The sequence below is a fragment of the Chrysochloris asiatica genome, unplaced genomic scaffold, assembly GCF_000296735.1.
Source record: "Chrysochloris asiatica unplaced genomic scaffold, ChrAsi1.0 scaffold00081, whole genome shotgun sequence".
Lineage (NCBI taxonomy): Eukaryota > Metazoa > Chordata > Mammalia > Afrosoricida > Chrysochloridae > Chrysochloris > Chrysochloris asiatica.
Window position 1 is genome coordinate 13,098,029 of NW_006408599.1, and position 21,236 is coordinate 13,119,264.

Consider the following 21,236-nt stretch of genomic DNA (forward strand, 5'->3'; position numbering starts at 1 on the left):
AGAGACTTCAAGGGTACAGAAGTAGGTCATAAAACAGAGAGCTCTAAAGCCCTCTCAAAAAACAATGGAAGGAGGGAGAGAAAAAAAAACAAAAACACTGGGAGGTGTGGTAGAAGTTTGTGAAAAAAGTGTCAAACTCATATCCTGAAATCTATAAAATAGTGTTAAAAGGAATTTTGTTGTTGTTGTTGTTGTTGCTGTTAGGTGCCATCGAGTTGGTACCGACTCATAATGATCCTATGTACAACAGAACGAAACACTGCCCTGTCCTGGGCCAACCTCACACTTGTTGACACGCTTGAGCCCATCAATGCTGCCACTTTGCCAATCCATCTTGTTGGGGGTCTTCCTCTTTTTCTCTGGCCCTCCACCCTATCAAACATGATATCCTTCTCCAGCGACTGGTCCCTTCGAACAATATGTTTGAAGTATGAGAGACGACATTTGGCCATGCTGATCTCCAAGGAACATTCTGGCTGCACTTCTTTCAACACAGATCTGTTGGTTCTTTTGGCAGTCCATGGCACTTCCAATATTCTCTTCCAACACCGTAACTGAAAAGCACCAATTCTTCTACGGTCTTCCTTATTCACTGTCCAACTTTTGCATGCATATGAGGTTATAGAAAATACCATGGCTTGGGTCGGGCGCACCTTAGTCCTCAAGCTGACATCTTTGCTCTTCAACATTTTTAAAAGGTCTTGTGCAGCAGATTTGCCTAATGCAATACATCGTTTGATTTCTTGACTGCCGCTTCCACAAGTGTTGATGATTGATCCAAGAATGAAGCCCTTGACAACTTCAATCTTTTCTCCATTGATAAGAATATTGTTTATTGGTCCAGTGGTGAATTTTTGTTTTCTTTACGTTGAGATGTAGTCCATACTGAAGGCTGTGCTCTTTGACCTTCATAATGACCTACAAGGCCAGATTCAAATTCAGGGTTCACAGATTTCTGGCAGCAGCAGCATACTTGACGTGCAGCATGGGAAGAAACATCCCCAGCCCATAGTCCATCCTTGTCTTCACACCCCCAGCTCCTACCCTTACTGGAAAAGGATATATGCAGATACCTAAACCCACATGTTCAAGCTCTAGGCACTTCCTATCTAAATAGGCTCCTCTTCACCATCTTGGATCCAGCAGTGCACACAGTGGTAGTCCAGTGCACTCCTGGGAGGATGGATCCAGGAAAGAAGCCTTGGAAACGGACTGGAAGCCATCTGGGCAGGGAATTCCAGGGTTTGGAGCCTCAAGAACAAGGTCTAGAAGGGAACAAGGTCTGTGCAAGGCTCTAAAGCACTTCCTTGGCCCTGCAAAATCCTATCTCCAAGAGGAGGGGCATGACTAGAAAAGAGTCAGAGCAGGACTTAGAGCAAGGGCCTTTCCTGCCCGGATCTAAGTGTGGTGACTGGTACATAAATGTTTCATTATATTAGTCTCTCTCCTTTTCTGTAATTTTGAAATTTTCCGTAACAAAAAGGTTATTTTTTAGTACTAAAACATAAAAAAAAAAAAAAAAAAAAAAAAGTGCTTTCAAAAACAGTTCAAGAATTTAAAAATTCTGAGTCTTTATGAGCATAACTGAAATTTTCTTACAGATTGAGTTCCTTAGAAACTGGAGTTTTAGATTCTTCTGGGAGAACATGGGTCCAGTACTAAATATGGGTTCAGTATGACATATGACTTATGGTGTTGAAGAATTTTAGAAGTACCATAGACCACCAGAAGACAAACAAATCTGTGTTGGAAAAAGTACAGCCAGAATGCTCCTTAGAGGCCAGGATGGCCAGACTTTTATCTCTCATACTTCAGACATATTGTCAGGAAGGGCCAGCCCCTGGAGAAGGACATCATGCTTGGTAAAGTAAGGTCAGCAACAAAGAGGAAGACCCCCAACAAGATGGATTGGTACCATGACAGCAGCAATGGGCTCAGCCATAACAATGATTGTGGGGATGGCGCAGGATCAGAAGTGTTTTGTTCTATTGCATAAGGTCACTGTGAATCGGAACCAACTTGATGGCACCTAATAACAATGGTAGAATTCTCACCTCCTATGGGAGAGATCCGGATGGACTCCTGCCTGGTGTGGTGCTGTAGGATCAGCACTGGACTGTGAACCAGAAGGTGGGCAGTTCAAACTCATCAGCTGCTCCTTGGAAACTCTATACGGTGTCACTATGAGTCAGAACCAACTCAATGGCACTAACAACAACAGCAACAATAACAACAACAACTACATATGAGGAGTCCTGGTGTGGCCTTTTAGGATAAGCAAGGTTAGCAGTTCAAACCCACCAGCTGCTCCTCAGAAACCCTATACAAGCTCACTATGGATCAGAACAACTCGATAGCATGTGACAACAACAACTATATACAAGAGGACACAACTTATTAGAAAATGATGTGAGTCTCATCCCTAGAGGAAATCATTTCCAGGAAATGACAGGGTAAGCTAGGAACACAGTTGGGGTTTCCATAGGCCAAAGCTGGCTTCTTATAACTAGAAACCTTTCAGACTTCAGAAAGGAAATAAAAGTGAACACACACACACACACCCCCAAATAAAAGAAAAATCTCTCCCCTCCTCCCAAAAACAAAGAATGAGTCTTTTCACTGACAAAAATTTGTGTTTAATAATAAAACAGTTCTTGACCTAATAGAAGGAGAAAAAATCTAAATGTAAAAGTGATAGGGCTTTTTAGCTCTCTTTTTTCAGAGGCAAGTAGAAAGGAAGAAAGAAAACAAGTTCAGTCCCCAGTAACACCTCCAGAGAGCAGACATTCCCTCCCCTTCTGTCCTTTATATCAAAGGTTGTTGTCTTCAGGATTAAGTATCCTGCTCTCGAACAGGGTTGCCCTGAGTGATATCTTCAGCCTGTGCCTCCAGAGCATCTTCACTCTTTGCCCTGGAGGGTAGGGGTAGCATCTCCTTTTCCTCATCATCAGAGTCCTGATGAATCTTCAGAAGTTTAAGCTCAGGGTTCCAAGTGGTTTCAGCTGTACTGTCTAAAAGGTTCTTGGGGGTTTTCTCTTCACTAGAAGTCTGGGATTCCAGCTCAACCTTCCCTTGAGCACTGATGTCCTCCTTAGTAGACTCTGTCCTGACCAATTCAGTACCTAAAAGAAGACCCAGCCATTAATCACACCTGAAGCCATCCCCAAACTTGGAAAAAGGAGGCTAGAATATCTCTAGGAGCCATCTAAAGGCTGAGGACTGTGCCCTCCAGGACATAAGCCATCCTGTCCAACATAGGTTCCACTCTACCTGCACTCAGTCACTCACAAAGTCTTCTCCACCCTAGTAACTTACTCCTGCTCTTATGGAGGGAGTCTGGAGGATTCGCATGACAGTCCATCTCGGAGTGCTCTGTGGCATCCTGAAATTCATCGCAGTAAGTAAATTCAGACATTAGGAAACTAAAAGCATTTTTCTAAAAAATATTTTTCTTGTGGCAATTAACTTCTAATCTGAGTGCAGGTCAAAGAGCTACCTCCTGAGATTGGGGAGAAGTTTGTATCACAAATTCTTTGCCACCCAGGCCATCCAAATGAAGTCCAAACTCATCTTTTCCCCTTCCCAGTAGGCAGCTAAGAGCTGTGGGAGGTTGCCTCCAAGATGGTTGCCAACATTCCTCTCATTCCTGCACGCATATGCTGCTCCTTCTCACAGAAGATGGAAGATGTGTTCTTCCCTATTGATTCTGGGCTGACCTAGTGACTTCCTTGACCAATAAAATGTGGCTTATCTCTTAAGAAAGTGATCTCTTTCTCTTTTTTAAAAAATCATTATTGCTGTCAAGAAAGGAACGCTGGTGGTGTATGGGTAACTGCACAGCTGCTAACCAAAATGTCAATGGGAGAAAACTATGGCAGCTGCACAATGACCAGAATCACTGGCCCATCAACCCACAGAATCCTGAGAAATAACAAGTCGCTGTGGTTTAAGCTTTGGCGTGGTCTGTTATACAGCAATAGGCAACTTAAACAGGGCCTAGTAGTATGCCCTGGTACATGCTCACCTGCTTCAAAGTAGGTCCTTCTAGCTCCATCTGCTGTGGCTGTTTTGTGTCACTTTCCTGATCTGGCAGAAAACTGTGACCTAATAACCACAAAGTTAATTCAATCCTCTTCCTATGGGTATTTCACATCCCACTGTCAGGCCTCTAGCTGACCCCTAGTCTACAAAGGACTTGTCTTCAGGACATGACTGCACTTGGGTGGCAGGTAATAAATAGGCCTTCTGCATTTCATCAGTGATTCTGTTCACCTAGAACTGTGACCACAGCTGTTATCAAAGTAGTGATGAAGAGAAAGTGTGTCTTAAAAGGCCCAGAAGTCCTCCAAGAAACCTGCAGGCTGTACCTTCACATTACAGCAACAAAAGAAATTATAACTACCTTTTCAGTTTATCAATACTCCTCTTACCAGAATGGGATTCACTTTCTTCTGCCTCCCCTAATGATCCTATGCAGGTTTCTAAAAAACAAAACAAAAATAAAGCAAACAAAAAAATCTCTAATGGTGTTTTTTGTTGTTCTTTTCCCTTTAAAATGTATAACAATATAGTCAAATAAAATAAAAATAATAATTTATAATAAAAAGATGTTTCATCCCACTTTCTAAAAATCCCTCATTTTAACTTTTTTTATTTTAGATCTAGATATTATAGCCTTAAATCTAAACAATATTTTTATAATGCTGTTTTTGTGTCTACCTAAGGCATTATTCATTGTCTCTCTAGTACAAAAGATTAAGATTTAGCTCACATTATATTCTCTTCCCTATGGAGAAAAGACTGAAGTTGTCAAGTATTTCATTCTTTTTGGTTCAAATATCAACACTCATGGAAGCAGCAGTCAAGAAATTAAACAACATATTGCATTAGGCAAATCTGCTGCACAAGACCTTTGTAAAGTGTTGAACAGCAAAGATGTCACTTTGAGGACAAAGGTACGCCTGACCCAAGCCATGGTATTTTCAATAACCTCATATGCATGTGAAAGCTGGACAGTGAATAAAGAAGACCTTAGAAGAATTGATGTTTTTGGGTTACAGTATTGGAGGAAAATACTGAAAATGCCATGGGCTGCCAAAAGAACCAACAGATCTGTGTTGAAAGAAGTACAGCCAGAGTGCTCCTGGGAGGCCAGAATGACCAAACTTCTCTCTCATACTTCAGACATATTGTCAGGAGGGACCAGTTGCTGGACAAAGATATCATGTTTGGTTAAGGTGGAGGACCAGAGAAAAAGAGGAAGACCCTCAGTGAGATGGACTAGCAAAGTGGCGGCATCAATGGGCTCAAGTGTGTCAGCAACTGTGAGGTTGGCCCAGGAACAGGCAGGGTTTCGATCTGTTGTACACAGGGTCGCTATGAATCGGTACCAACTCAATGGCACCTAACAACAACAACAACATCTCCTTGACATTAAAAGATCTAGTTTCATTTCATTTGCATCAGATATTTCTCCAACAAATTCCTAAATGCGTTTGTTTTCCTTTCTCAATCTCCCTTTCTCTAAAAAAAAAATCTTCCCAGGTGCCACCTGAGATATCATCGTAATGTCTTGATTCCCAAATTGGACATTCCCAACTGCACATTGGAATAAGTGGGTTCCAGCAACTGAAATTTTGATTTAGTTGATCTGAGGTGCAGCCTGGGGATATAAGCCCTACCTACCTCCTTGACCTGATGTACCCACTCTACCCTCAGTACCCAAGACCACAGTCACATTGAACTTCTCAGTGTTCCCTTAGCAAACCATGACCTTCCAAGGTTTCATGCCTTTGAGATGATGGCTGTTCCCACTTGCAGGAATTCTCTTCCATATTTGGGGACCACCACTCATCTGTCAGTAATACCGTGGTGACTGGCATATTGCTGTGATTCTGAAAGCTACACCACCAGTATTTTAAATACCAGCAGGGTCACCCATGATGGAGAAGTTTCAGTTGCACTTCTAGACCAAGACAGAAGTGACTGGGTGTCTGGAAGTCAAAAGAGACTCTGATATGTGCTCTGCAACGTAGAGACGCTAACGTCAATGGAAGAAATGAGGAGAAAAATTGCTGAATGTAGCATTTTCAAGGGCAGCTCAAGAAGACAAAGCCAAATATTATAATAAAATGTGCAAAGACCTAGAGTTAGAAAATCAAAAGGGAAGAATACACTCAGCATTTCTCAAGCTCAAAGAAGTGAAGAAAAAATTCAAGCTTCAACTTGCAATATTGAAAGATTCTATGGGCAAAATATTGAATGATGAAGAAAGCACCAAACAAGATGGAAGTAGACTCCTGTCAACCCTGAGATGAGAGAAGAGGAAGGGCTGGCTAGTCCAAAGTTTGGGGAGACTTGGGAACTCCTGAGCCCATGGACACTGACCTAGCCATGGAGGTTAGAGCTGAGAGTAAAGTTTCCAGCTGAGATGAAGTGGTGGGAGGCATGCATGAATGCTCAAACTTGCAGATAGTACCCATTTGATCTAGCTTGGATGGCTTGATGATCAGAACTTGACTAGAAGAAGATAAAGAAGTTTGATACAGAAAGCAAGTAAAAATAGCTACAATTTGATGAACTTGACCTTTGCTTATGGATGTAGTTGCTCAAAATACCAACAGAGAGGGAAGGAGTCTTCACATTAAGGATCAAGCCTATCCCCTCAGTACACAGAGTAGATGGTGGTGGTTATGTGCCGTGGAGTCGGTTCTGACCCATAGCGACCTTGTACAGGGTTTCTGAGGCTGTAAATCTTTACGGGAATAGAAAGCCTAATCTTTCTCCCGCAGAACAGCTGGTAATTTTGAACTGCTGACCTTGCGGTTCACAGCCGTAACCACTACGCTACCAGAGGGATGGGCAACTTAGACGTTGGCTACCTAAAATGGGGAGTGGGAGGAGTTATAAAGGCAGGAAGTGGCTGGCTTACAGTTTTCAACAGGAAGTTTAGTTTCAGAGCAAGGGGGGAAGGTAGAATCCCCACTGGATAGTTTTCATCTTGTCTAGATGGATCTGGCGAAAGGAGATGGGGATAGGACTCTTGATTCAATAGTAATTGTTATCATGACTAATTGCAATTCTCACAACTGTAAAGGTAGAAAATGTGTAACCAAAAGGGGGGGATCAGTTAATCTTACATTCCAGGAACAGAGGACCCTAGGACCATCAAAAGGGAAGAACGTGGGACCCTAACCAAAGAAGCAGTGACACTAGAGGTGGAGGCAGAGGTAATGGCATGGAGAGACAGAACAGTTTAGGACTCAAGAGTCATGAAAAGAGAAAGGCTGTGTGTGGGTGGGTTGGAGACTGGTTTGCAAAATGTGCCCTTTGGTTGTTTAAACAATTATATATTCCTGTGTGCTTTTGTGTACATTAAAAAAAAAAAAGGAGGGAATAGAGGCAAATACTGTTAACCAATGGGGCGTGGAGGGGATTGTAATTGCAATGAAACAAAATACAATTGGTTGAGTGCAAAAAAAAAAAAAGGAAAGAATACACAGTCACTGTACCAAAAAGAAAATGGTGGATGTTTAACCATTTCAAGAGGTAGCGTATGATCAAGAATCAGTGATACTGAAGGAAGAAGTCCAAGGTGTACTGAAGGCACCGGCAAAGAACAAGGCTCCAGGAATTGAAGGACTACAAATTGAAATATTTCAATAAACTGATGCAGCACTGGAGGCACTCACTCAGCTATGCCAAGAAATTTGGAAGAAAACTACCTGTCCAACTGATTGGAAGAAATCCATATTTGTGCCCATTCCAAAGAGAGGTGACCTAACAGAATGCAAAATTCATCAGACAATATCATTAATACTGCATGCAAGTAAAATTTTGCTAAAGATAATTTTAAAACGGCTGCCACTGTACATTGACAGGGAAGTGCCAGAGGCTCAAACTGGATTCAGACAAGGATGTGGAACCAGGGATATCATTACTGATGTCAGATAGATCTTGGCTGAAAGCAGAGAATGCCAGAAAAACGTTTATCTGTGCTTTATTTACTAGACAAAGGCTTTTGATTGTGTGGATCGTGACAAGCTTTGGACAACACTGTAGATAATGAATGTTCTAGAACACTTAATTGTGCTCATGAGAACCCTGTACATAGACCAAGAGACAGTTGTTTGAAAAGAACAAGGGAAGGTGTGCGTCAAGGTTGCATTCTTTCACCACTTATTCAGTCTGCATGCTGAGCAAATAATCTGAGGAAATGGATTATATGAAGAAGAATGTGTCATCAGGATTGGAGGAAGACTCATCAATAACCTGTGATATGCCGACGATACAATCTTTCTTACTGAAAGTGAAGAGGACTTAAAATACTTACTGATAAAAATCAATGACCATAGCCTTCAGTATGGGTTGTACCTCAATGTAAAGAAAACAAAAATCTTTACAATGGATTTAATACAAGATAAATGGAGAAAACAACTGAAGCTGTCAACATTTTTATTTTGCTCTGATCAACTATTAACACTCATGGAAGTAGCAATCAAGAAATCAAATGACATAATGCATTAGGCAAATCTGCTGTACAAGACCTCTTTAAAGTGTTGAACAGTGAAGATGTCAGTTTGAGGACTGAGGTATGCCTGACCCAAGCCATGGTATTTTCAACAGCCTCACACGCATATGAAAGTTAGACACTGAATAAGAACTACCATCGAAGAACTGATGCATTTGAGTTATGATAATGGAGGAGAATATTAAAAGTACCACGTTGTTGTTATGTGCCATGGAGTCGGTTCCGACTCATAGCCACCCTGTATAGGTTTTCCGACACTGTAAATCTTTATGGGAGCAGAAAGCCTCATCTGTCTCCCGTGGAACAGCTGGTAGTTTCGAACTGTTGACCTTGCGGCTCACAGCCCAATTTGTAACCACTATGCTACCAGAGCTCCTTAAAAGTACCATGGAGTGGCAGAAAAACAAGTAAACCTGTGTGGGAAGTACAACCAGAATGTTCTTTACAAGCCAGGATGGCCTGGCTTTGTCTCTTATACTTTAGACATAGCATCAGGATGGACCAGTTCCTGGCGAAGGACATGATGTTTGGTAAAGTGCAGGGTTAGCAAAAAAGAGGGAGACCCCAATGATATGGACTGGTGCAATCGCAGCAGCAGTGTGGTAAAGCATAGCAAAAACTGTGAGGCTGGCACAGGTCTGGGCAGTCTTTCGTTCTGTTGTGCATAAGATTGCTATGAATTGATACCAACTCAATGGCACTTAACAATAAAAAACCACATATTCAAGATCCAGTACAAAATCATCTCTTCTAAAAGGCCTTTCTCAACTAAGTTAGGGCAAGCCACTGCTGTAAGAACAGCACTCAAAGAGGTACTCCATGGTGCAAGCAACACTGATCCTAGTGAAGGCATGACAAAGAGGTATGAAAGACACCAGAGAGGAAGTCAGAGAAGTAGAGTGATCACCCTGGATGACATACCAACTTTGGGCAAATTACATTCCACCCTGGGTCCCGGTCCTTGTTCTGTCTACCTCCCACGTGAAGGTCTGGAACCTTCTTCTATCTTTAGGCCAGAGAGCATTGCTGGTATCTGAGTGCTCAAATGGAATGAATGGGAAAGCAAGAGGGCAGCCCTTTTCTCAGAAGGGTCTCACATGAGCCCTCCTACTGCCCCAGGATCAGAGAGTAATTTTGATGAGTAAACAATGATTTTCACATTAAAATCAGTAGTGTCCAGCCTGAGAACGGCAGAATAAGCTTCTAAGGTTTGTTGTTGTTGGTAAGTGCCATTGAGTCAATTCCGACCCATAGCGACCCTGTATAGGGTTTCCAAGGAGCAGCTGGTGAGCTTGAACCATCAACTTTACAGTTCAAATGACTTTGCAGTCTAGTGCATTAGCCCACAGCACCACACCAGGACTCCTCTAAGGTTTAGGAGGATTCATTTTCCCTCGTTCACATTCCCCACTCAAGCAGAGACACAGGGCAGTATTATCCCTCAGTTTCAGGTGTGAGAAAAGGGCTCTAGACAGAGGGGATACCCATTATCCCTTCCAGCATGAATGACACAGAAAAAGGACTGCTCCTGGCTGAGGCTGGACAGTGTGTTGATTTCATCTTGAGATTCTCTAACTTGTGGCCGGAAGCTGGAGGGCACTGGAGTTCTGTTTACTCAGAACTTTTGAAGGCTTTCATAAGGACTCCCAGCTCTTTCCCGCCTCACTATCCAATGGATCCTCCGGGGTGTTCTCTTCATAACATGGGCTTATTATTATTTCTGATCCATTTACTAAGGTAGGACCTGAATTTAAAATGCTTATGACGCCTGCTCATGGCCATCTCCCAAATCCCTATACAAAACAGAAGTCTGTTACTGCTTCTTTGCTCAGTAAATATTTGGTAGCTGTATGATACGTGGTAGGCCACCAAACTTGAAACATTCCAAGGAGAATGCTGAGTGCGACAGAGGCAGACCCCATAATGACAAAACCATGGACAAATTTCCCTACCCTCAGCTACATTCTGGGAATAAGCTCAAGTATAGGTTCTTTCCAAACACACATTCACTCCAAACGCATCTTCTTACCAGATACAAGCTCATAAATGGTGTCAACTTCATGCTTATATAAAGTGCTCCAAAGCTCTGTATCACTCTTGGTTTCTTCTTTAAGCTCCTGAAACCCACGTAAGGAGGAACTAAATTAGGGCTTTTGGGAATGAAGAGAACTTATCAAAAAGAGTTTATAGAATATAAGATCTACAACCAAACAGTGGGGATCCCTGTAGAAGCCAGGGAGAATTCCACCTCTCATACATCCTAACCATTCCAGGCTGCAACTACTTCTCCCAGTCCCAGCAAGTCCCTGGGGTTCCCCCACTGCCACTCTACCTGTTTCTGAGCAGGTGTTTTCACCTTCCTCTGCTGCTGCTGCTGCTGCTTCCTGGGATCTGGCAACCACAGAGCCAGCTTGATTCTCTTCTCACTGACTGCTCCCACCCTGCCCCGTGGCTGCTTGCTGCGCCCCACTCCAGAATGGTGATCCTTCCCCTCTGGTCAAGACCAAGTCAGCAGAGCTGTTTCCTGTTTGACTGTGACCATAAACCCAACTGAATTGGGACCAAGGGAAAGTGTGGAAAACGTGGATGAAGTGTACCTGGAGATCTGGTAGCCTTAGGAAATCTAGATTTTGTCGTCAGGTTATTATGTAATTTCCTCAAATGTGCAGGTTGGCTCAGCCCCCGTCTCTGGAGAAATGAAGAAAAAGGCTCTAGTGCAGGTATTCACCTATTCAATGGGCACATTCGGAGAACCCAATGTTATGAGCCTTGTACTAGGGGTTATGGGTGATGGTGTGGAGGAAGAAGTGTAAAGAAAGAGAACAGTGCCTTCCTCAAACCTTCCCTCATACATTTGGGTCCAGAGTGGAAGGACAGAAGAAAAAGAAGAAATGAAAAGTCAACTCTTTGAACTCTGAAGAGAGATGAGTTTGGATTTTCATGCAGACATCTTCCTCTGATACTCCCTAGCTCTTACTTGCAGGGTGAGGCGGTGTACAGATAAAAACATCTTAGAAGAAATTGCACTGTCAGGCCGACTCTTTTCCATGGGACGGTTCTTTTTCATCATGGCCAATTCTATCTTCATAGCTGGAGAAAGCATGGTTACCCCTTCCTCTGCCAGGAGGCTGCACAGAACAAAGAGAGCTAGCTCAGGGACAGTCATCGGCTGCTTTTCTAGTAGAGTGTAACTTGAGACAAAGATAAAAGGGACTCAAAAATTTCCCACTTCAAGTATAAAAAGGCCTGCACCAGTAGGTACTCATTCAATAAAACCTTTAAATGCACTTAACAAAATCATACCTGCATTTACTGACACTATATAGTCTCGGGTGTTTTTATTCCACTGAAGGTTTATAACACTGTGACAGGTATTCTCCTCATTTAAAAAAAATTTTAAACAAGTCTTCAAGAGGCTAAGTGAATCGCCAAAACTCATCAAGCCAATAAATCAGTTTCAAGACAAAATTCAAAGGCTGCCTCATTCCAAACCACATATGCTATTCTGACTCCCACTTACCAATAACTCATCTCTAAGGAACAGAGTGTAATCATGCCTGTCTCCTCTGTTGTTGTTGTGAGCCTTGAAGTTCATTCCAACTCATAGTGACCCTATATGCCAGAGTAAAGCTTTCCCACAGGGTTCCTAGACTACAATCTTTACCAGAGCATATCACCAGGTCTTGTATATTCCAACACCAACCTTTTGGTTAATAGCTGACACTTAACCATTAAATGAGGCAGATGCCTAACGTGCTTAGCACAGGGTGGCTGATGGTAAGTGCTCGATAAATGTGGTGGTCATTACTGTCATCACTGCCCACCTGTGAGTGAAGGAACTCAGGAAACAAGTAAACAAAACAGCATGCTCATTCTCAGTAAGGAGACTGAAGGTTTACTCCCCTGCCGACTCAGAAAGAGCATACTGCTTAGAACCTTCTGAACTTCAGAGAAAAAGCAGATGCTCTGGATCTCCTGCGAGATTCTGGATACTCACTCCTTCAGCAGGTCCTGAGGCAGCATGTCTGTGTGGGGCCAGGAAAGCATGCGGATGGGGCTTAATGGCTCAGACAAATGTGCTGGGGACGGGGGAGGCACAACCACCTTGTGACTCAAGTAACTCGAAGATGACTTCTCTTCCTGGAAGAGAAATAGTGAAAAGGACTGCTAGAGGCACTCTCTGCCAGTTCACGTCTTCCCGGACAGCCTAACCTTCCAAACCAATCCTGCCCTATTATACTACATGTTTCCCAGTTACAGACTCCTCATCCAGCAGTCCTTGCCCTCTGCATTGTGACAGATACCACATTTTTCTGATTCCTTACTTGATTGTTGTCTTCAGATCATATGGGAATTGTCTTTTTTCCAGAAGGATTATTTATTGATTCCCTTACAAAAGTGAACAAATATGAGTCTGCCAACTCCGTGTCAGGCACAGAGCTAGGTCTGGGGATCCAGCAATGAATGAAATCAAACATAACACAACTCACATACACTCAGCAATCCGAGTCCAGTACCATGACTTACCCAAGGTTACATTTACCCCATAAATGAGAGAATGAGAATTAGAATCTCTAGTCTTGTAACTCCTGGTCCTTTGAAATTCTATTCCCATCATCCTAGGGACTTTAATTTAATAGGACAAAAATTCTATGAATAGCCAACCATTCCTCCAATTGTCTCTTCAAGGCAGTCTTTACCTCTCTACAGGGACAAAGAGCATCTGAATAAAAAATTATCCCTAAGAAGGGATTTTCTTCAGACTTTGCTTATTTAGAGAAAGAATGAAAAAGGGGGAGAAAGACCTGACAGGAAAACAAAAATTAAACCCTTCAGGAGATCATAAATGCTTGGCCACACCACAGAACTTACAATTGTAGATTTCTTTCTCTTCTCCCTCTCATCCTGGCTGGTAACACCTGCTTTCTTAGCTGAACTTGAAACAAAAACAAATACAACTTATTATAAAACATTTTAAACAGAAGCACCAAGGATATCTGTAAACAATGGCCACAAAGGATTCTCTTTCTGTAGTCAGCCTACAAAGATGGCTGATTGGAAGCCCAGTAGCATTTGCTACCCAAAGGCTGCTAAGAACAAGCCATTACCCTCACATCCAAATTCAGTTCCCCACTATTCTCTCATATAAAGTTATTTACTTCCATAGTATTAATTCAAGGAGCTCTGGTAGTGTAGTGGTTACGAATAGCGCTGCTAACCTCAAGGTCAGCAGTTCAAAACTACCAGCGGTTCCGCGGGAGAAAAATGAGGCGTTCTGCTCCCATAAAGATTTACAGCCACGGAAACCCTGTGCAGGGGTCACTATGAGTCAGAACCGACTCCACGGTACTTAACAACAACAACAACAACAACATTAATTCAAATTGATCATTATATACTTAGATGTGGTTATATGTGTAATGTCTAACTCCCTTTAATACTATAAACTCCACCAGGACAGGACCAAGTCTGTTTCATTCTCCACTGAATCTAAACTGCTTAGCACAGAGGAGGTGTTTAAGAAGTACTACACTGAATGTGCCCTTTGGTTGTTTAAATTATTACATTTCCTGAGTGTTTTTGTGAACATTTCCTCACCTCATCGCCACCCCCAAAACAAAACAAAAAAACAAACAGACGGAATGGAAGCAAATAGTGTTGTACGATGATGAATGGAGGAGACGGTCGTCACTACAATGAAACAACGGTGTATATATATTAAAAAGAAGTACTGCATTATGTTTTTCTCTCATCTCTTCCTCTTTCTTCCTTCCTGGCACATGGACATTTAAGTCTATTTCTGTATGCTGTTGTTGTTGTTGTTAAGTGTCATCGAGTCGATTCTGACCCACAGTGACCCTGTGTAGGGCTTCCTAGGAGCAGCTGGTGAGCTGGAACTGCTGACCTTGCAGTTCAAACGGCTTTGCAGTCTGGTGCATTAGCCCACAACGCCACACCAGGACTCCTATTTCTGTATGCTCCCACTTGAATGAAATTGGCCTATACATAGAGACCACAGCTAATGGTCTGAGCTTTAGCAGCCAGCTCAGCTCTTTAAAATACCCCTGAAGCATCTTAGACTATGGAAGCCATGGCTTAGGATGACAGCCCAGAAAGCTAGAAGGCATCTGGCTCTCTGATCCCCTCATGACACTGACCTACTAGTCACAGGCTACCAGCCTCTGAGCTGCTTTTACATGAAGCAAATAAACTCTCAGAGTTTTTGCTTGTTTGTTTATGCCATGTATACACATATATTTTTAAATTGTACATATAAAGAAGTATTCACAGGATCATTTTAGAAAAGAATGAAAAGGAATACTTCAATCTGAGCATCTCTAAGCAGTCACTTAATAATAACCCGAAAGCCTCAGTGGTCACAAAAGTTGAGCCAAACACTTTCTTCCAACAGTTGTGAATATAAGCAAATCTTTGGGACTTCACCTAAAACCCCTGTTGTGACGTTCTGCTTTGTACACAAGCCTTAGATGCTCGTCATTTTGCACCACTGTATTAGCTTTGGGATTGAGGTTAGAGGTTAATGTTCTTCACTGAAAACTTTGTCCATTAGTTGCTGGTAACTAATAACAGCTAACAATCAAAAGACATTTCTTTCTTAATCAAATCTCACAAATACATTGGCTGTATCTTGTGTGCTACTTATAGCCATGTAGAATTGGACATAGAGAAGTCTCAGAGGACCTTCAAAGTACATTAAAATAAAATTCCAGTAGGCAGATCCAAAGAGACAGAAAGTTGATAAGTAGTTGCCAAGGTGAGTGTGATGGGAAGTAGGTAGTCATTGCTAATGGGTACAAAATTTGAAAAAATACTCTCAAATTGACAGTGATAGTGGTTGTTGTTGTTAAGTGCCATCAAGTTGGTCCCGACTCATAGAGACCCTGGATAGGGTGTCCAAGGAGAGGCATTGAACTGCCAACACTGTGGTTCAAACTGACCTTGCAGTTCAGTGCTTTACCCCACAGTGCCACATCAGGACTCCAGTGATCATGATAGTTGCACATATATGTGAATATACTAAAAGCCATTAACTTCCAAAATTTAAGTAAATCAATAATATAGTACATGAGTTATATTTCAATAAAATTATTATTTTTAAAAAAGACTATTCCTCAGCCATAAAGAGAAAGGGCTACAGCATGGATGAACCTTAAAAATGTTCATGCTGAGTCTGTCACCAAAGGCCAACTACTGTGTGCTCCCTCTCAAATGAAATAGGCCCAGGCAAAGAGACCACAGCTGATTAGTGGTTGCCAAGGGTGGGAGAGAGCAGGAAAGGGGAAGTCATTGTTTAGAGGCCAGTGAGTTTCTGTTAATGGCTGTGGGATGGTAGGAATCATTTGGAAAAGGATATTGGTAATAGTTGCATAATATGATAAACATAATCAGTGTCACTGAATTGTACATGTGAAAACTGTCAAATTGGAAAATGTTTTTATATAATACTTATGCCACAATTTAGAAAAATAGAACTCCAGTGTAGACAGAAGCAAATTCATAAGGCCATGGCTGCCTCCTTTGCTGACCTCTTGCTCATGCAATGAGGTCGCTAAAAGAGATCACAAAAAGGAGACCTGCAGAGGATTTGCTTAGGGATTTGTACAAGATAAGAGTTAAAGTTTCTAGACGTGGTGTTCACCTTCTCCTATTCTTCTCTGGTTCTTCAGGGATCCAGATTACAGCCATATTTCTAACATCGTGAAGGCAGGGAAGCAGTGTGTCATTCAAATTCAGCACTGAAACCTAAGAGAGAAACATAAAGCCTACGTATGATGCAAACTTGAAGGACCACTCTTAAGCTGTGAAATTTGACCTAGGGTTAGAAGAAATCATTCTGTATGAAGTATCTCAGAGGGGAGAGAGAGGGAATCCAGCAGGACTGTAAAGAGTAGCAAATATTTTTTTACTATAGATAAGTAGTGTAGTATCTCTTCCTATTGAGTCTTAGTTTACTCCTGATTAGCTGTGTACTTTAGCAAATCTGTGTTCCTTCCGTCTAGACCTCAACACCCTCAGCTTCAAAGATGAATGAGATATACGACAGCAGGATTTCCCATGCTGCAATTGCAACTTATTCATGAGCCATTAAATCCAATTTGGTGACTTGCAGCCCACACTGTTTGAAAACTAAATCAAAGAAAATAAAATAGGGCAGAAAATATGAGAGTGTCACCCATGGTGAAGGGAAGGACTACCTTATATTTTGTTGTAAAATGTTTTTCTCATCTTCGGTCATAGCTAAAAAAGTTTGAGAGTTAACAGGTGAGATAATCTAAGGTCCATTTCAGGTCTGACGTTCTAGTGTTCTAACTCCCCTTTATTAGGCGGTGACAGTGTTTACTTAGTATCTGAACATACTATACATGGAATTGAGACAGAAAAGGAACACCCATGCCAGACCTCCCCAAATTAATCCCACCTCTGCCTGGGATTTTCAGAAACCGTATAGCATGTAAAGCCACCAACAGAGAGCCTAGCATATAATAAGGGCCCAATAAAAGACAGTTATTGGTCTAAACATCATCATTATGACCATTATTCTTAGTACAATCATCTGGAGAAAGAATGCAAAATAAAGGTAAAATCTTTAATTCTCACTAGTAAAGAGTTTAATAGTGACATGCTTTTTTTCCATCTGTGACTTACTTTGGGAGGTCCATTAGAACTGCTGACCAAACCTTTGTCATGCTTCTGAGTCCTAAAAAGTATAAAATTTTCCCAAAATGAAAAACATACAAGAGATTTATCGAGATGATAAAGTTAGTGCTTGATAAAAAGTCTTCTATTTATTTCTAGAAAGCCTCTGGCTTAACAGTTATCAAATAAATGTAGGGTCTCACCATCTCTTGGTTGGATGGCTGGTTGGTTGGTTGATTATTCTGGAACAGACATTGTATACTACAAATACCTCAGTACTATTTCTAGCATCAAATTAGATTCATAACCTATGCTTCTCTCTCTAACCAGAGGTAGTTGCATCACCATCAACATAATTTTGTAAAGTTCATTTGATGTAGACATTCAAAAACATGTTGAATGGACTAATAATGCAAAGATATAAAATAAAAACCCAATTCCTTATCCTGATTTATAAAGTTCTTTGTCATCTAGGTCCCTGAGATTTCTGTTACAGCTCCCCAGGCTCATCCCTGACCACTCTCGCCTTCTGTGGTATAGTGATTTATTTGATGTCTTCTTTAGTCATAGACTGTAATTCCCACTAAACAACAATTGATGCCCTGCTGGGTTTGGGTAAGACAATGTGGAAGAAGATGCTGATAGGACATGATTCAGCTAGGCATGTTAGCTGAGTTCACTGTAATTGTAAAAACGTAAAACTCTAGTCTGGGTATAAAATGAACCATCTCCGAAACAGGAAGGGGAATCTCACTACCATCAAAGAAGAGCCTAGGAGTGGAACATGTCCTTTGGACCCCGAAATCCATGTGCATTGAACCTCCTCACCCCAGAGACAGAAAGCTGTAATGCCAGAGGAGTGACAGAGAAACAGCAGCAGCAGAACCAGGAACCAGAGCACAAGACAGAGCTGTGGACTTCCCAGCCCACGGAACAAGTAAAGCTGAGTGACTTTGGGCAGGAAGCTTGCTTGTAGAGCTGGGTGCCTCCAGACACTTAATTAGAGGAGCTGTATTTGCTGACCCATGGAGCTGAGAAGCTCCAGGCTGAGGCTTACAGTGGAGTAGTGTGTCCTATGGGCATTTATCAGCAGCCCTAAAAGAACTTTGTACCATTGTCCAGGTAGGCAGAGAGAGGCCTACCTGTGGTCACTGCTGAGGAAAGGCTGTTTTGCCTGAAAGAACTGAGCCCTGTGTATTTTCTGGCTCTGACTTGTTAATTTCCCTAATAAACCCCATAACTGTGTGTATGGTGTCTGAGGTCTATGTGACCATTACAATGAATTAGCAAACCCACTTAAATAGAAAGTCTTGTGGGAGGTTTGGTTTGTTGACATGTATTTTTACACATTCCTACTCTTATCTTCTGGACTCCTGGTGTGGCTCTGTAGGATCAGCACTGGACTGTGAACCACAAAGTCCATAGTTCAAACCCACCAGCTGCTCCTCGGAAACCCTATCTATACAGGGTCTCTATGAGTCGGAACGGACTCCATGGCACTTAACAACAACAACTCTCCCTTCCAGACACACTGAGTTTTCCCCTAATATTTGAAGAGTTTTCTGTTGCCTCCAAGGCTTTGCACATGTTATTCCGATAGCCTGGATTTGTCTTTCTACCACACATCTCCTACCTGTAACCCCTACTTCACTAGGCTACTCAAACTTCAGGTGCCGTGTCTACAGAAAAGTCAGCGTTCACCTATAAGTTTCCACACACCCAGGGCACACTCCTCTCACACACTCATCACATTGATTGGTCCCTGCCCACTTAGTTATCTGCCTCCCCAAAAGGACTAAAAGCATCTTAAGGATAAAAACTGTATCTTGTTTACGGTCGTATCCACAGTGCCCAGTATAGTGGCCCCCAACTAAGATGTATTTATAAATCGATTGAGAGGCTGAATGAATGAAGCCATGGTCTCTGCTTTCAAAGGGCTTACCATCTAGTCAAGCAAACAGAACACAGGCATGAAAATGCCAACAACCACGCCAGGGTCAACAATTGCTAGAAAAGTCGGTCTCAGAGAAGAGAAGCCAGCCAGTAAAGAGGCTGTAACTCTAAAATAGGGAAATCTGGTTCTGTGAAGTCCTGGTGTGGTGTTGTAGAAGCTGTTAATTGCAAGGTTGGCAGTTCAAACCCACCATTTGCTTCTCAGAAACCCTACACAGGGTTAACTATGAGTGGGAACTGACTCAATGGCACTTAACAACATTCTATATTAAATGAAGGGCTGGTTGTGGGCTTTTGTTCTTTGGTGAAGAGATGATATGAGCAACATTTGTGGAAGGCTAACTTGTCAGTAAGATTTAGAGGGGAAAAGGTAGGGAGGCCAGCTCAGAATGCACATCAAAATCCCACACAGGAGGTAATGGGGGACTGGTAGAGGACAGAGAGATGAGATCAGAAAGGAAGAGATGCTGAAGGATGAAAGTATGGACCAGGACTGAATGGATGGGCATGGCAGGAGCGGAAGTGTGTCCCTGTGTGTCTATGTGAAGCACAGCCCAGGTCCTAACTGGGAGATACAACTGTTTTCCTGGAGTTCAGGTCCTAAAGAACCTGAGACTAGTCCTATCCCTTCCAATATTGTTGCCTTTCAAAACCTGATGCCATCGAAGTCGATTCCAACTCCTAGCAACCCTATGGATAGAGTGGAACTTCCCCCATAGGCTTTCCAAGGTTGGAGTCGTTACAGAAGCAGGCTGCCAATTTTTCTCCAGCGGAACAGCAGATGAATTTGAATCGCTAACCTTCTACTTAACAAACAAGCACTTAACCAATGTGTCACCAGGGCTCCTTATACTGTCTTTAGCCTAAGAGAAACCATCAAAGGCGACTTAAATAAACAGAAGTAAAGAAACCACTCTGAGGGCCACAACCAGGAGTTTGATTGAAAGCAACTGGATCTTTGGATTTTAACAGTCTAAGTGTTCCACAGATATCTGTCACATATCACCAAGCCTAGACTTTACAGAAAGTTTAAAAGAAAAAAAAGTCATTCCTTTTGCCTTTAGGAGTTTACAAACCGTTTCAAAACTAAAATTAAAACATATGTGTGGAAACAGTTTTCTGAGATGTCCCCAAACTAGTCAACTCTTTTTGTTTCCTTCTCTCTATTTACCACTTCTTAAACTGAATTAGTGTTTTCTTCTTAAATCAGCATTCTCAAAGTCTTCTACATATGGGTAAGGAAAGTCATAATGCAGCATTCTGAGACAGAACGTGCTTAAAAGAAGAGTCAATGATCATTTACCTGCCTTGAAATCTGGAGTCAAACTTTGGGCCCCGAGACAATAAAGAGTGAGCCTTGGTTAAGGTAGATCCTGCAAGTCTCGTGGGCCGGGGAACATCTGGGATATTTACAATGGTGAGCACTGGGAGTTTATCTGAGAAAAGAGGCCAGGAATGTAAAACAGATCACCAGACGAAGATCAAACATAAAGTTTCAGGAACTTGTGAGGAAGGAGACAGGGGCTGGCTAATTTCACCTTCCATATCCAGAGAAGTCTTGTAGGGTGAACCCAGCATACGAGGGTTGCCCCTCTCAATCCTGCGAATAGCTGCCCAGCATTGTGGATGCTGACAAATCACAGAGTTACAAATGGTTTCGTCCCACAGGTTCTCGTCTGGTAAATTCATAGCTACAAATGGTTTAGGACAAAAACCATCCTGCAGCTTTTTAGTTTTCTGGAAAAACAATAACCACATAATTAGAGAGCATTAAACATTAGCTAGGCAGTTCAGATCTTAATTTGGACTCAAAGGATAAAGCATTTCTGGTGAGCTCACATAGATAAATGGTGGACCTAAGATAATTAAGGATCTGAATACAAGCAAGCATGAAAACATCTTAGCATGAGGTATTACGGAATTTGCTTCAGAAAGTCTTCTTGTTGACCATTTAATAGCTGAGTGACCTGGGTCTTAGCCTATTTCACAGGGTTATTATAAAATTAGTTAATGAATACTAAAAGGTCTGACATGTGTTGTTATTAGGTACTAGTGAGTTGATTAGACTCATAGCCATCCCACATGACAGAATAAA

General features: G+C 42.0%; 1 protein-coding gene across 1 annotated transcript; it reads right to left on the bottom strand.

The window, feature by feature from the left end:
- Positions 1-2,832: 2,832 nt before the first annotated feature.
- Positions 2,833-20,842, bottom strand: LOC102814840 (chromosome unknown open reading frame, human C9orf43). Its single transcript, XM_006865730.1, has 10 exons — positions 20,680-20,842; positions 20,445-20,577; positions 17,198-17,249; positions 16,191-16,294; positions 13,231-13,234; positions 12,528-12,670; positions 11,508-11,658; positions 10,863-11,021; positions 10,560-10,647; positions 2,833-3,122 (listed from the first exon to the last, which is right to left on the bottom strand). Exons 1-10 carry the CDS (start codon positions 20,828-20,830, stop codon positions 2,833-2,835), a joined length of 1,275 nt encoding a protein of 424 aa, XP_006865792.1. The 5' UTR covers positions 20,831-20,842.
- Positions 20,843-21,236: the final 394 nt, after the last annotated feature.